Source organism: Tamandua tetradactyla, chromosome 1 (genome assembly GCF_023851605.1).
Source record: "Tamandua tetradactyla isolate mTamTet1 chromosome 1, mTamTet1.pri, whole genome shotgun sequence".
NCBI lineage: Eukaryota > Metazoa > Chordata > Mammalia > Pilosa > Myrmecophagidae > Tamandua > Tamandua tetradactyla.
In genome coordinates, this window is record NC_135327.1 from 38,737,994 (window position 1) to 38,752,940 (window position 14,947).

The window sequence follows — 14,947 nt, forward strand, 5'->3', positions numbered from 1 at the left end:
CTCTTCAACCCTGTCCTCTCTCCCTTGGGCAAGTACCAGACCCCTATTTCTAACTACAGCAGATGATTTCAATGTCTTTCAGACACTTGAACCTCAGCAAAGATGAGACTCATTATATCCTTCTATATTTCTCCACTCTCTTGGGTTTTAAAATTCTGTTAAAGGCCTCATTAGTCACCCAGGTGTCCGGAGCAGACATGAGACTCATCTTGATTCTTCTCTCCTTCACTTTGTACATTCAATTACCCAAGCTTACAATCCCTAGCCCCACCATGCATCTTCTCAACTTTCAATATGCTTTGCCACAGACTTAATTCAGACCTTCATTTTCTCTCCCTAACTATAACAACAGCCAAGTCAGTTCCACAATCAACAGAGCCCATAGGTCTAGAAAGAAGATGTAACTTGTTTACTCTAATGCTTAAGAAGAGCTTTCAAAACCTCTTAAAAATAAAGAGAAAGACTTGCACCCAAATAAATAAACCAGCAAGGGATGAGAACAGCCAATTTACGAAAGAAACTGGTCAATAAAAGTATGGTCAAAGCAATGATTTAAAAAAATCTTAAAACAGAGATTATTCCTTGCTAATCAAATTCGAAAGAATTTTTACAAAATGATTTTGGGATATCAGGCTTTCTCAAATGCTGCTGCCAAGAAGTGTGAATTGGTATCATCTTATCTGGTGGGTAATGTCATTACATTAAAGAAAGAATGCAAATAAAAATTACCGAAGTCTTCATCTCAAAACAATTAGAATAGCAATTTAACCCTAAAGAAAGTCAAAGAGAATAATGAAGACAATCAGAAAAAAAAGCAGAAATCAATTAAACAGAAAATAAACATATTAATGGGGAGAAAAAAAAAATCAACAAAGCCAAAAGCTGGTTCATTGAAAAAATCTAATAAAATTATATAGGTCCCAGCAGGTCTAATGGGGGGGGGGGGGGGGAAGAGATACTATAAATGATAAATAGAGGAATTAATTTTTTGTTATTAGTAGTCAATGACATTTTACTAGTTTAAAATTCATTTCAAAATATAAGTGACATTATAATAGAAGGTGGTTTTATAGACCTTACACTCAAAGCAAGAGCACTGAAGAAAGAAAGAAATAAATGGGAACTCCTCAAAATTAAACACTTTTGTGCATCAAAGAACTTCATCAAGAAAGTAAAAAGACAGCCTACACAATAGGAGACTGTATTTGGAAATGACGTTATCAGATAAAGGTCTAGTATCCAGAACTTATAAAGAGATTGTTCAACTCAACAACAAAAAGACAGCCAACCCAATTACAAAATGGGAAAAAGACTTGAACAGACACTTCTCAGAAGAGGAAATACAAATGGCCAAAAGGCACATGAAGAGATGCTCAATGTCCCTGGCTATTAGGAAAATGCAAGTCAAAACCACAGTGAGATATCATCTCACACCCACCAGAATGGCCATTACCAAAAAACAGAAAATGACAAGTGCTGGAGAGGATGTGGAGAAAGAGGTACACTTGTCCACTGTTGGTGGGAATGTCAAATGGTGCAACCACTGTAGAAGGCAGTTTGGCGGTTCCTCAAAAAGTTGAATATAGAATTGCCATATGACCCAGCAATACCATTGCTAGGTATCTACTCAGAGGACATAAGGGCAGAGACACAAACGGACATTTGCACACCAATGTTTATAGCAGCATTATTTACAATTGCAAGGAGATGGAAACAGCCAAAATGTCCATCAACAGATGAGTGGCTAAACAAACTGTGGTATATAGATACGATGGAATATTATGCAGCTTTAAGACAGAATAAACTTATGAAGTATGTAACAACATGGATGGACCTTGAGAACATTATGCTGAGTGAGACCAGCCAAAAACTAAAGGACAAATACTGTATGGTCTCACTGATATGAACTGACATTAGTGAATAAATCTGGAATATTTTGTTGGTAAGAGAGACCATCAGGAGACAGAAATAGGGTAAGATATTGGGTAACTGGAGCTGAAGGGATACAGACTATGCAAAAGGACTGGATACAAAACTCAGAAATGGAATACAATTATGTAAAAACACTGAATGAAGCTGCATGTGAGAATGATAGATGGAGGAGGGCTGGGGACACAAATGAAATCAGAAATAAAGATAGATGTTAAAGACTGAGATGGTATAATCTAGGAACGCCTAGAGTGTATAAAATAGTGACTAAATGTACAATGTACAAATTTTAAAAATGTTTTTGCATGAGGAAGAACAAAGGAATGTCATTACTGCAGGGTGCTGAAAATAGATGGTAATTAATATTTTAAAATGTCACCTTCTGTGTGAGACTAAAGCAAAAAATGTTTATTTGGTACAAAATTTATATTTTGACTAGTGCATTTCCTAATATAACTTATGTAGATAGCTTGATTGAACACCATAAGTACTTGGAATCTCAGGTAGGACATGAGATTTTGTTGGTTTGTCCAGAGTGATGCCCCGATGAATCCCAGAGTGATTCAATCAGTGAGTGAAAAGTATTTGCAAAGCCCCCTTCAGGGAATGGTGAGAACCGGGAGAAACTCAACTTCCCCAAGTTGAATTCTTGATATTCTCACAAGCAGTGTGGACAACTAAAGCTACAGGCTGAGCCCCCACTCTTGGGGTTTGTTCATATGAAACTTAACCCCACAAAGGATAGGTCAAGTCTACTTAAAATCTAGGCCTAAGAGTCACCCCCAAGAGAGTCTCTTTTGTTGCTCAGATGTGGCCTCTCTCTCCAGCCACCACAACGAGCAGTCTCACCACCCTCCCCCTGTCTACGTGGGACATGACTCCCAGGGGTGTAGATCTTCCTGGCAACGTGGGACAAAGATCCTGGAATGAGCTGAGACTCAGCATCAAGGGACTGAGAAAAACCCTAGAATGAGCTGAGACTTTGCATCAAGGGATTGAGAAAACCTTCTCCACCAAAAGGGGGAGGAGTGAAATGAGACAAAGTGTCAATGGCTGAGAGATTCCAAACAGAGTTGAGAGTTTATCCTGGAGGATATTCTTATGCATCAGGTAGATATCATCTTGTTATTCAAGATGTAATGGAGAGGCTGGAGCGAACTACCTGAAAATGTACAGCTGTGTTCCAGTAGCCACGTTTCTTGAGGATTGAACAATGATATTGCTGTCACAATGTTACTGTGTGATTGTGAAAACCTTGTGTCTGATGCTCCTTTTATCGACCTTGTCAACAAAGGAGTAGAGCATATGGAATAAAAATAAATAATAGGGGGAACAAATGCTAAAATAAATTTAGTTTGAAATGCTAGCGATCAATGAAAATGAGGGGTAAGGGGTATGGTAGGTATAATCTTTTTTTTTTTCTGTCCTGTATTTGTTTTATTTCTTTTTCTATTGTCTTTTATTTTTTTCTGAATTAATGCAAATGTTCTAAGAAATGATGGATATGCAACTAAGTGATGATATTGTGAATTACTGATTATATACGTTGATGTTTTATTTGGTTTCTTAATTTTTAAACTAATAAATAAATTAAAATATATATATATGTGACAAAAAAATTCAAAAGTACCAGAGGGTAACACAATGAAAAGCAGATCTTTCTCCCCCTTTACACAGTTTCCCTCCTTTGAGAGCTATCACTTATGTCTCTTATGTACTTCCACAGATTTTCTGTGCATTTAAGAACATATAAATGTATGCAAATTTTCAGAAATTTTCTCTGTATTTAAGATTATATGTTTTCAAGTTAAAAATTCATCTATTAGGTTAGTCTTCTATTTAGGAAGTTCTCTGTCATAAAATCAGATGAATCTTATTTAAGCCCTGTAAGTGTTAAATGATAATGCAGACGTTGTAACACAATGAAAATAACTGAATATAACACATAACTGAGTGAACTTTCTCCATATAAATTGTGAAACTACTAGATAAACTCAAGATAAGTCCAAGACCTGGCTCCCCTTGTGCTAGCCCTCCACAGGCCCAGCCCCTGGAGCTTGTTCTTCTGGACAGCAGCAGAAGTGAACCGAATGCCACAATGTGACTTTACTTGGCTACTTCCTATACCTGGGATATGGTTTTATGCTCCCCCCCTCTATCACCCTCTGTACGTCTTCTATCACCCATCCCATTCTCATGATACCCCTGAATTTTTTAATACAAAACCCCTATACCTCTAGGGTTTAGCAGAGACTGGCACTCAATATGCATGTGATATAAACATGTTATAACTTGAATTTTGACATATTTTTCTAACCTCTTTTTTTATTGTGGTGAAGTATATAGTACATAAAACCATTTTAAAGTGAACAATTCTGTGACATTAAGTACACTGACAATAATGTGTAACTTTTGCCACTATTTCCAAAACATTTTCATCATCCCAAACAGAAACTCATACCCATTAAGCAATAACGCCCTATTTTCCCTCCAACCAGCCCACTGGTAGTCACTATTCTGCTTCCAGTCTCTATAAATTTGTTTATTGTAAGTATTTCATCTAAGAGACATCATACAATATTTTTCTTTGTAACTAGCTTATTTCACTTCACATGATGTCTTCAAGTTTCATCTATGCTTTACTACGTATCAGGACTTCGTTCTTTATTTACAGCTGAAAAATATTCCATTATATGCATATACTATATTTTGTTTACCCATTCACCTGTTCACAGACACAGAGGCTGCTTCCACTATCAGAAATTAATTTTAATTAAAATTATAATTATTTAAATTAATAATTATTTTATTAGTTTTAAATTAATTAAAATCAATTTCAATTTCTGACATAATAAAAAATATCAAATATCAATATCCAAAGCAGCATTATCCACAATAGCTAACAGGTGGAAACAACCCAATTTTCCATCGACAAAATGGATTAAAAATATATGGTATATACATACAATGGAATATCATTCAGCTGTAAAAAGGAATAAAGTACTGATACATGCTACCACATGAATAAATCTTAAAGACATCATATTGAGTGAAATAAACTGGACACAAAGGACAAACACTGTATGACTTCACTTATATGAAAAGGCTAAAATAAGCAAATTTCACAGTCAGAAACTAAAATATAGGGGCATGGAAAGTTATTGCTTACTGGGTACAGAATTTCTGTTCTGATGAAAAAGTTTTGTTAATGGACATTGGTGATGGTAGCCTAACATTGTGAATGCAATAGATATCACTGAATTGTACTCTTAAAATGGCAAATATTATGTTACCTAATGTTACCAAAATAATTTTTTTTAATAAGAGGGTATTATAAGCAACTTCTGGCAATAACTCTGTAAATTCAGAATAAATAGCTACAGTTCCTCATAAAAAGCAGTTTACCAAAATCAATACTAGACGTGACAAAAAAATCTGAATAACCACCATCTATTAAAAAAGTTGAAATATAATTAAAAACTTTCCCATAAAGATATATCTAGATCCAAATGGCTTTATCACTGAATTCCTCTATACATTAAGAAATAACAATCTTACAATAACCTTTCTAAAGAAGAGAAAAACAACAATCACTTTTTAATTTGCTTTATGAGATTAGAAAGACCTTATCCTAGAGCCTAAAAAGAAAAAATTATAAATTACTTTTTCATAATTCACAAACGAAAAAGTTCCTCTATGAAATACTGTCAGATAGAAGGTAGGAACACGCAAAAAGGATGTCACAGCAGACCAAATTATGCTTATTCTGGGAATTCTAGGTTGGATTAACATTAAAAAATGAATCAGTATAATTTACCACATAACAGAATAAAGGTTAACAGCATTACCATCTCAACAGATTCAGGAAAAGCTTTTTTCTTTTGGGGGAGGGGGGACACAGTGCATGGTCCAGGAATTGAACCTAAGGTTTCCCACATGGAAGGTGAGCATTCTACCACTGACCCACCCATGCACCCAGGAAAAGTTTTTGATAAAACTCAATACCTATTAGAAACAAGGAATAGAAGAGAACTTCATCTGATAAAAGTTATCTAGCCACCCAAACAACTACAAAAAACATCTTATTTAATACTGGCCTATTAAACATTTCCCCCTTGAGATGGGAATGAAATAAGGATATTCAGGATCACTATTACTATTCAATTATACTAGAGCCAGTACAATAAAGCAAAAAACACTGAAAGGCATTAAAATTAGAAAATGAAGAAATAAAACTGTCACTATTTAGATGACACGATTATATATGCAGAAAACCCAAAAGAATTTACAGAATATATGAGAGAGTAAGTGAATTTAGTAAGGTTGATAAATACAAAGTCAATACTCAAAGAGTCACTCTATTTCCACATACCATAAGCAATCTGAAAATGAAACTTAAAATATTATAAAACATCAAATATCTCACAATAATAAAAAAATGAATTTTTTAATTGTGCCAATTCCACATCTACATTAAAGTTACAAGAAGAGTAAAGAATTCAGAGATGCCCTTTACTCAGACTCCTCCAAATGTTAGCCTAAATCTCTGTTCCTGGTTCCTCACAAAACCTCCATTTTATGACACTAATAAAAGAGTGAAAAGGCAAGCTAGGGCAAAAAAAAACACAACCTCATACCCAGTTCTGATGGTTTGAAAGGATTATGCACCCTAGAAAAACCATGTTTTAATCCTGATCCAATCTTGTGGGAACAATTGTTTCTTTTAATTTCTATTCAGTTCTATAGGCTGGAGGCTTGAGTAGGTTATATCCACAGAGATGTGACTCACCCAATTGTAGGTATTAACCTTTCATTAGAGGGAGATGTGACTCCACTGATTCCAGATGGGTCTTGGAATTCTTTAAATGAGGAAACATCTTGAGAAAATGAGAACGACTTGAGAGCAAGAGCCACAGAGCCCATGGAGCCAGAGACCTTTGGAGATGAAGAAGGAATATGCCCTTGGGGAAGCTTCATGAAACAGGAAGCCTGGAGAAAAAGCTAACAGACTCTGCCATTTTTGCCATGTGCCTTTCCAGTTGAGAGACACTCTGAACTCTGTCAGCCTTTCTTGAGTGAAGGTAACCTCTTGTTGGTGCCTTAATTTGGACATTTTTATAGACTTGCTTTAATTGGGACATTTTCATGGCCTTAGAATTGTAACCTAACAACAAATGTCCCTTTTTAAAAAAAGCCGTCCCATTTCTGGTACATTGCATTCTAGCATCTGGCAAACTGGAACAGATTTTGGTACCGGAGAAGTGTGGCGCTGCTGCAGTTTGCAAATACCAAACACGCTGGAACAGCTTTTTAAACAGATAAGGAGAGGATTCTAGAGGAGTTGTGAGAACTTGATTAAGAAGGCCTAGAATGCTTTAAAGAAGAGACTGTTGGTAGAAATGTAGACTCTAAAGATACTTCTGATAGGGCCTTGGACAGAGATGAGGTACATTTTATAGTAAACTGGAAGGAAGGTGATCCTTGTTTTAAAATGGCACGTAATCTGGCAAAACTGACTAGTTGCTTGCTACACAGAAAGCCAACAAGAGTGCTGTGGGACCTGTATAAAAAAAAAGAACTGCTGCCATCTCAACTGGGGACTCAGAAAAGGGACAATGTGAAGGTAAAATAACTTCAGAGGCAGAACTATGGAAGCTAAAATCTAAAGTCAAGAAGCCACAGGTCAGGAGAGCGGACCCACCCAAGCATGTGGAGAGGGTGACTCTGCCTAGAAGGCAGATGATGTGTCTTCCACCTCCTGGCAGTACAAGGGTGGTAGTGCCTCAGGCCTTGGAGAGGGTAGAGCACATTCTCGGGGATTGGTGAGAGCCTACCTGCCACCAATGGAGGGGTTGAGCCTGTGTCCCAGAGATGGCAGAGAGCTCGGGTGTGGCCCCAATGCATGGAGAGGGTGGAACCAAGAAAAAGATTATCTCCCCAATGTCCCCCAAGGTTGCCTTCAGAAAGAGGTGGGCTGGGGTATAGGTCCTTGGAAAGGGTGGGACTGCTGTTTTCTAAAGCCCCGAAGATAAATGACTCTCAGACTTTGAAATCTAACGGACTTTGCCCTGCAAGTTTTCAAAATTGCTTGGGTACAGTGAGCCCTGTGTTCCTTCCAATATCTCCCTATGGAAATGGGAGTATTTATCCCATGAGTGTTTCTCCTTTGTATGTTGGCAGCAAATAACTTGTTCTGAGTTTCACAGGTCCAGAGTCAGAGGAGAATTTTACCTTAGGGCAGACCATGCCTATAGCTGACTGCAATGAGCCTTTGCACTGGTTTTAATCTTCTATTTGCACAGTTATTGAAATGGTTTAAGGATTTCTAATATTGTGATGAAATGAATGTATTTTGTATATGAGTAATGTCTTTTTTTAGGGTCCAGAGGGTGTAATGTGCTGGTCTGAAGGGATTATGTACCCTGAAAAGACCATGTTTTAATCCTGATCCAATCTTGTCAGAGGAAAATTTGGTACTATAGGCTGGAAAGTTTCATCTCTCTGGAGCTGTGACTCGCCCAGTTGTGGGTATCAGCCTTGGATTGGAGAGAGTTGTGACTCCACCCATTCCAGGGGTGGGGGGATGATGTTTTGATTAATTTACTGGAATCCTTTAAAAGAGGAAGCATTTTGGGAAAGTCTTGAGATTCTAAGAATGAAAGAGATCTGAGAGAGTGAGAACCACGAGAGCCCACACAGCCAGAGATCTTTGGAAAACACCCCAGGGGAACTTCATAAAAAAAGAAGCCTGGAGAGAAAGCTAGCAGACGTCACCATGTTCCCCACGTGCCTTAACCAATGAGAGAGAAATCCTGAACTTTTATTCAAGAAAGGCCGGTAAAGTTCAGGATTTCTCTCTCAACGGTTAAGGCACGTGGACTGGCTCTTCTTGAACGAAGATTGTTGCCTTAATTTGGACATTTTATAGATCTGCTTTAATCTGGACATTTCCATGGCCTTAGAATGTAAATTTGGAACTTATTAAAGTCCTCTTTTTAAAAGCCATCCCATATTTGGTATGTTAGCATTCCGGCAGTTAGCAAACTAGTACACAGAAATAAAATAACTTTTTTAAAGCAAAAAGAAAAAGCCCAATTAAAAATGGGCAAAAGATATGAATAGGCACATCATATGCAAAAAAAGAGAGGACACCCAAATGGTCAATAAACATATGAAGAAGTGTTCAACTTACTCATTAAAAAAATGCTAATTACAACCTTAGTGAAATACCATTATCCACCTACTAGGATGACTAAAATTGAAAAGACTGACAATACATCAAGGGTTAGTGAGAACATGGAGCAGCAAACTGTCATACACTGCTGGTAAGAATGAAAATTGGTACGCACTAAATGTAATTTGGGAAACCTATCAGGCATTTTTATTCACTAAAGTTAAACATACACAGAAACTTGTGACCTTGTGCGCTCGTCTGAAATTGTTATGTATTCCAGAAAAGTCATGTTCTCTTAATCCTGATCAAATATTGTAGGGTGGGATCTTGATTAGGTTATTTCCATAGAGATCTAGCTCAATCAACTGTGGGTGTGACCTTTTGATCAGATGGAGATATGACTCCACCCATTCAAGGTGAGGTCTTGATTAGTTTACAGGGGTCCTTTAAAAGGGGAAAAACATTTTGGAGAAAGCTTAGATGCAGACATTTGGAGATGCTTGGAGACAGATATGATCTCAGAGGAGGCCACTGGGACGAGGAGCTGAAAGCCTGGAAACCTGGGAGTAAAAGGCCAGCAGATGTCACCATGTGCCTTCCCATGTCACAGAGAAACCCTGGACAGGAATCAGCCTTTTTCGAGTGAAGATATCCTCTTACTAATGCCTTAATTTGGGCATTTTCATGGCCTTAAAACTGTAAACTTGTAACCTAATAAAACCTACTCCATTTCTGGTATATTGCATTTCAGCAGCATTAGCAAATGCTAATTTTTTAGCTAATCTAACACCTTACAATTCTACTTTCTAGGTATATACCTGAAATTTTTATATTACAAATGTGCACCCCAACCACAACAACGTTCACAGCAGCACTATTCCTGCAACCCCAAATTGGAAACCAATCCAAACGCAATCCCTACAGGAGAGATGTATCATTATTCTAAGGAAGACAATCTACCAAGGAGATGATAGACTACACTACATGCTACAATATGGATAAATCTCTGAACAAAGAAAGGCAAAAACTTTAAAAGGGTAATAATGAAAAGTAGGTTTGAGAACTTGGTGCATGACTTAACAGTTCCTTAATAAACGGGCATAGCCAAGGAGCTCTAAAATAACATTAAATTAGTGCAAAACCTAAGAAACCTAACATTCAATTATTTTCTCCCTTTGACATTTCAATTCAAATGCCATGTAATTATTTTCACAGTTAATATTTCTCCCTGACCACAAAACAAGTTATAAGGGGTCAGAGAAAGGCCACAGGATCAAAGGTACATTGCTACCAAAAGCAACACCCAATTTTATTTTAGGTAGTACTGAGATACAGTTTGGATTCAAAAAGGGATATTGATATATCTGCCAAGTAAATAAATGGTGGTAATGCCATATTTACTGCAACCAATGTAATCGTCCAAATTACTTGTGTTAATGGCAGAGAGAGCAATTGATTCCACATACTGGTTTCTGCATATATTTACCTTAGAAACAGATTTATAAGTGAAGATGAAGAAGAAACCCAATTCATCGTATTCAATTAATTATATACAGTCAAGATTAAAAATATCTGAGAGATTTTGTATTAACTATTCTCTCACAACTCTTCTAAATCTTTGTTAAGCCCATTACCTCTGCCACTGATGCAATAAAGTTTTTTTAAGCAACAAGGATTAGAAAACAATCCTTGTTGTGATATTTAATTTAGTGTGTAAAATAACCAACCGGTAAAAACTTACTCGACATCAGCTTTGGAATCTGGGCTTGTCCTCTCAGCAATGGCCTGTATAAGCTTCCCTGGTGCGTCATAGGTGGTGGTGCAGCATTGCTATAAATGCCAGTTCCTGAGCCTCGTGGCATAACATGGCTGTAACAGGATCAACCCCCCACCAACGAGAAAAAAATTATATAGAGATATAGCCATCATAATACAACTGACACAAATTAAACAAATGTTAGTAGCTGCCTCTTTACTAGAAGATGAGACTAATACAATGCAAATTAAAAAGAAAATCTATAATTAAGTTTAAAACTATACACACGATGGTAATGGAAACACCAATTATTCAATGTATTACACCAAGATTCTAATTAATGACCATTTAACTATTTACTAATTATTTTATACTAAAATAACTTAGAGTCTAATTTTCCTTTTTTGCATTATATGCATTCTATTCCAAAATATGCTTTATATTCTATTTCAAACATATCTTATATTGTTAAGGACCCTGCTTTGCCATCATCATATACCCTACTACTGCACATCTTGCTGTTTTCAAATTACCACATCCAACATTTCCCTATAGCTTTCTTTAGTTTTCATAATCATAGTATATACATGTACAGAATACTTTGCCACACTGATATCTCAGTTAACTAAACCAGCCCCCACATTTAGCACATTTAAGGCGTTCCATATTTTTTTTGCTATCAGAGATTACAAGGCACTACTTAAACTTCCATTTCTTTAAAAATCATTCTAAGAGTGACGGCTTTCCAAAACTAAAAATAACTAACATTTACACAGAGTTTAGGAACTATTCTAAGCCCTGATACACATTAGCTCACTAAATTCTAACAACAGCTTCATGAGGTAGATGTAATAATTATTAACTCTATTTTACAATTAAGGAAACCGAAGCAGAGAGTGGTTCAGTGATTTGCACAAATTATTAAGTGGCCAACCAAGCATTTGAAGCTAGACAGGTTCAGGTTCCAAAGCCTAGGCTCTTTCCCACTACACCACACTGTCCCTCTCACTAGTGAGAGTGTAAAGTACGTACCAACAGAGATCTTCTGCCTATAGTTTTTCTGAACTTAAGGTTTTTCTATGGCTTGAAAATACACGCATAAATTATCATTATTAATTTATGCACTCCTTAATTTTTCCGAGACTGTCGCTCTTTTGACCCAGCTTTACCTGTTATTGTTTCAAAATGCTTTCTCTATATTTGTAGTACCTTCAATAGCTAGGAAAAAGACAACTCACTAGCTAATATGGGCAAAGACTCAAAAATCAGAAATTCACAGGAGAAAAAATACAAATGACCATAATAAAAGATACTCAATCTCGTTAATAGGCAGAGAAATACAAATTGAACAGCAAGGAGGTACCATGTTCAAGCACTGGGTAAACAAAATGTTAAGAAACTGTTGGCTTTGGGTATTTATGGTCGGCTAATAGTTTAAACAGATTTTTTTTGGTCATACAAGTTTAGCAAAAACTTTAAGGGTAATGGAGTATTTTTTTTTCCCTTGGAAATAACTATCTGAATGATAATAAAATATCTTAAAGAAAGAAAATAATGTAACTCTCATTTAACCCTCAGAGAAATACATAAACCAAAGAAACAGGGAAGTGAATTTTAAAATACGAAGAAAGCAAAAAAAAATCAGAAAATTACCATTAAAATACCTAAAAAAAAAAAAAACAGCTGTCCTTTTTGTCTTTAAGTATCTGTGGTATAACTCCGAAAAAGCAAAGCATACAAAGGGAAAGAACCCCACAACTTACCCCAAAGTCCTGAATGCTGCCTGATCCAGGTGAACAGGCCTCCGGTCACGGTTGAAGCCAAGCTGTGGTTTCCACTGACGCCCATTGCTGGATTTTTCCCAGTCACTGGGTTTCAGTACTGGGGCTGGTTTTCTGATCATTGAAAATGCCACAATTTGGTTATAAGGAACCAAAAAATCTAGACGGCTTATATTTTATAAGTATACTGCTGTTACCTTGCTCCTGGAAGCATTATGGCTTTAAAAATGTAATCTTCAGCAAATTGTGGATCTTTAAAATTAATACTGGAAAAGAACAATAAATAATTTGATAATTTTTATTAGCTCTTATTGGCTCGGCTTAACTAAATGTAAAGTGAGGTACTTTTCATATTTAATCAGGACAATTAAAATTCAAAAGATCCTCTAAAACTTATTTTAGCCAATGGCTTTTATTAAATTCCTAAATTATCTTCCCTCATAAAACTGCCACTAATTCCTAGAACACAGCCTTCAGGTAACTTCCTCTGTGGGAAACTGTGGGTGATCACCAAGAAATAAAAGACATTGCCTCAGCTCTTGACAAATTCCAATAAAATAATGGAGACAGGTCAAAGATGTTTATAACAACAAATTTAAAATACCTTTCATTTTGGTTTTTAATCCATGGCATTTGTTTCTTCCCCCAATACCTTAGTGAGGATTAATTCTTTTTGCAATAAGGAAAAGATTCACTTAGCAATAGAGACATTGGTAAAACTTTTCTAAATGCACACAAATGGCTAAGAAATCTATGAAAACAAAATAACGATGAAACTTCTCCAGCTGGAACTCTGTACCCTGCTCTACTACTATGCTCCTCTTGGATAATGAAACAAGCACCATTTGAAAACAATGTAAATGTCAATTTTATAAGGTGGTAATGCTCACACTCCTACACAGGCAGCAACAAATTTTCATCTGGCAGGCTGTGTGTGTTTGTGTGTGTGCATGCATGTGTGTTTATGCAACTGCCTCAAAACCTGATTAAGTACACAAGTTCAACACAGTAAAGACTCTTTAAGAACTTGACATCTGCCAGATTTATACTTAAGGATGTTACATCATTATCCAAATACTGAAAAACTGTAAAGCCTAAGTCTATTAAAAATAATGGACTGGCTAAACAAACTAATTTTTCCTAAAAACAGAATTCTCAGTTGATATTTTAAAAAATAGAGCAACAGAATCCCTACCAACATGGGAAAAACTTTTATATAACAGACTAGATCTATAATCATTAGAACATTATCAGTGATTTTCTTTGAATGATCATTTTTTCCTTTCTTTCTTTGTGCTCCTTTTATATTTTCCCAATTTCCTCCAATTATTATGGATTACAGTTGCAATCAGTTAAAAAAGTTATTGCCGAAAAGGTCCCACTGGAATGGTTAACATTTTAGATAGCTAATTTTTTTCGTTTCAAGTACTACCATTCTAAACAATTAGGGTTCTACTCTATTTTCACTGCTGTAGGATTTAACTGTATATTTTAAGTACACAAAAAAAGCTACACTTATTAAAAAAATAACCACAAGCTCAAGAACAGCTGAACAACGCTTCATTTAATCAGTCTTTCTCTTACAACCCATTCTTCACTCCACTGCCTTTGTCTCAGTCTCCTCCACAGGCAAGGTGGGACCAGTGGTGATCAAAAGTTTAAGAGGGTAACAGAGAAAACAACAGTTACGTATTTGGACTTGTCAGGGCTTAGCAAATACAAAACAGAGAAAAGTGGTTATAAAGCAAGACTTAAAACTAAAGTGTCTCAAAGCAGACATCTGTGTCAGTAGAGCTTTTCAGCATTTTCCCAACAAACTTTGAGAGTGCTCACTGTATACAGAGCAGCATGGTAAGAGTGGGGGTACAAGAACTGACCAGTCATCAAGTCTGCCTCCCCACAAGTGTTTAATGAGTTTTATGAGGAAGAAAGTGGAAACTGCAGCAAGAGGCACAGAAAAGATGCTGAATCAAAGTATGTATGTGCATACAACTTCCCTGTTTTTTTGAGTGTAGGCTATGTGTTAGGGGGTATGTATATAGGAACCAAGAAAAGCATCATCCAAGAGGCAGTAGTTTACGTTAGGCCTTGAAGGGTAGGTTTAGCTACAAGGCTGGCAGAGGCAAAAACAGAACATGGAAGGGGTTAGGATCAAGGAGCACTATGGTTTAACTGGAACATCTCTTCTCAAGAAGAATCTGAGAGTTAAGACCCAGAAAAAAATGTTTTGAGTGACTACGTTCTAAGTTCTCCTAAGCCAGACACAGAACTAGAACTGTTTTAGATGCACAGAAGACAAACTAGTTC

At 36.4% G+C, this 14,947-nt stretch overlaps 1 protein-coding gene across 2 annotated transcripts in view; it reads right to left on the reverse strand.

Annotated features, from left to right (window-relative positions):
* The window catches only part of XRN2 (5'-3' exoribonuclease 2), a 121,986-nt gene that overhangs the window by 15,219 nt on the left and 91,820 nt on the right, over positions 1-14,947 (reverse strand). For both annotated transcript variants that reach the window (XM_077114704.1, XM_077114699.1), the window contains exons 25-27: positions 12,838-12,906; positions 12,623-12,754; positions 10,845-10,972 (exon numbers count right to left, since the gene is read on the reverse strand). In XM_077114704.1, coding sequence (XP_076970819.1) covers positions 10,845-10,972; positions 12,623-12,754; positions 12,838-12,906 — 329 coding nt within the window. The remainder of the gene's footprint in view (positions 1-10,844; positions 10,973-12,622; positions 12,755-12,837; positions 12,907-14,947) is intronic.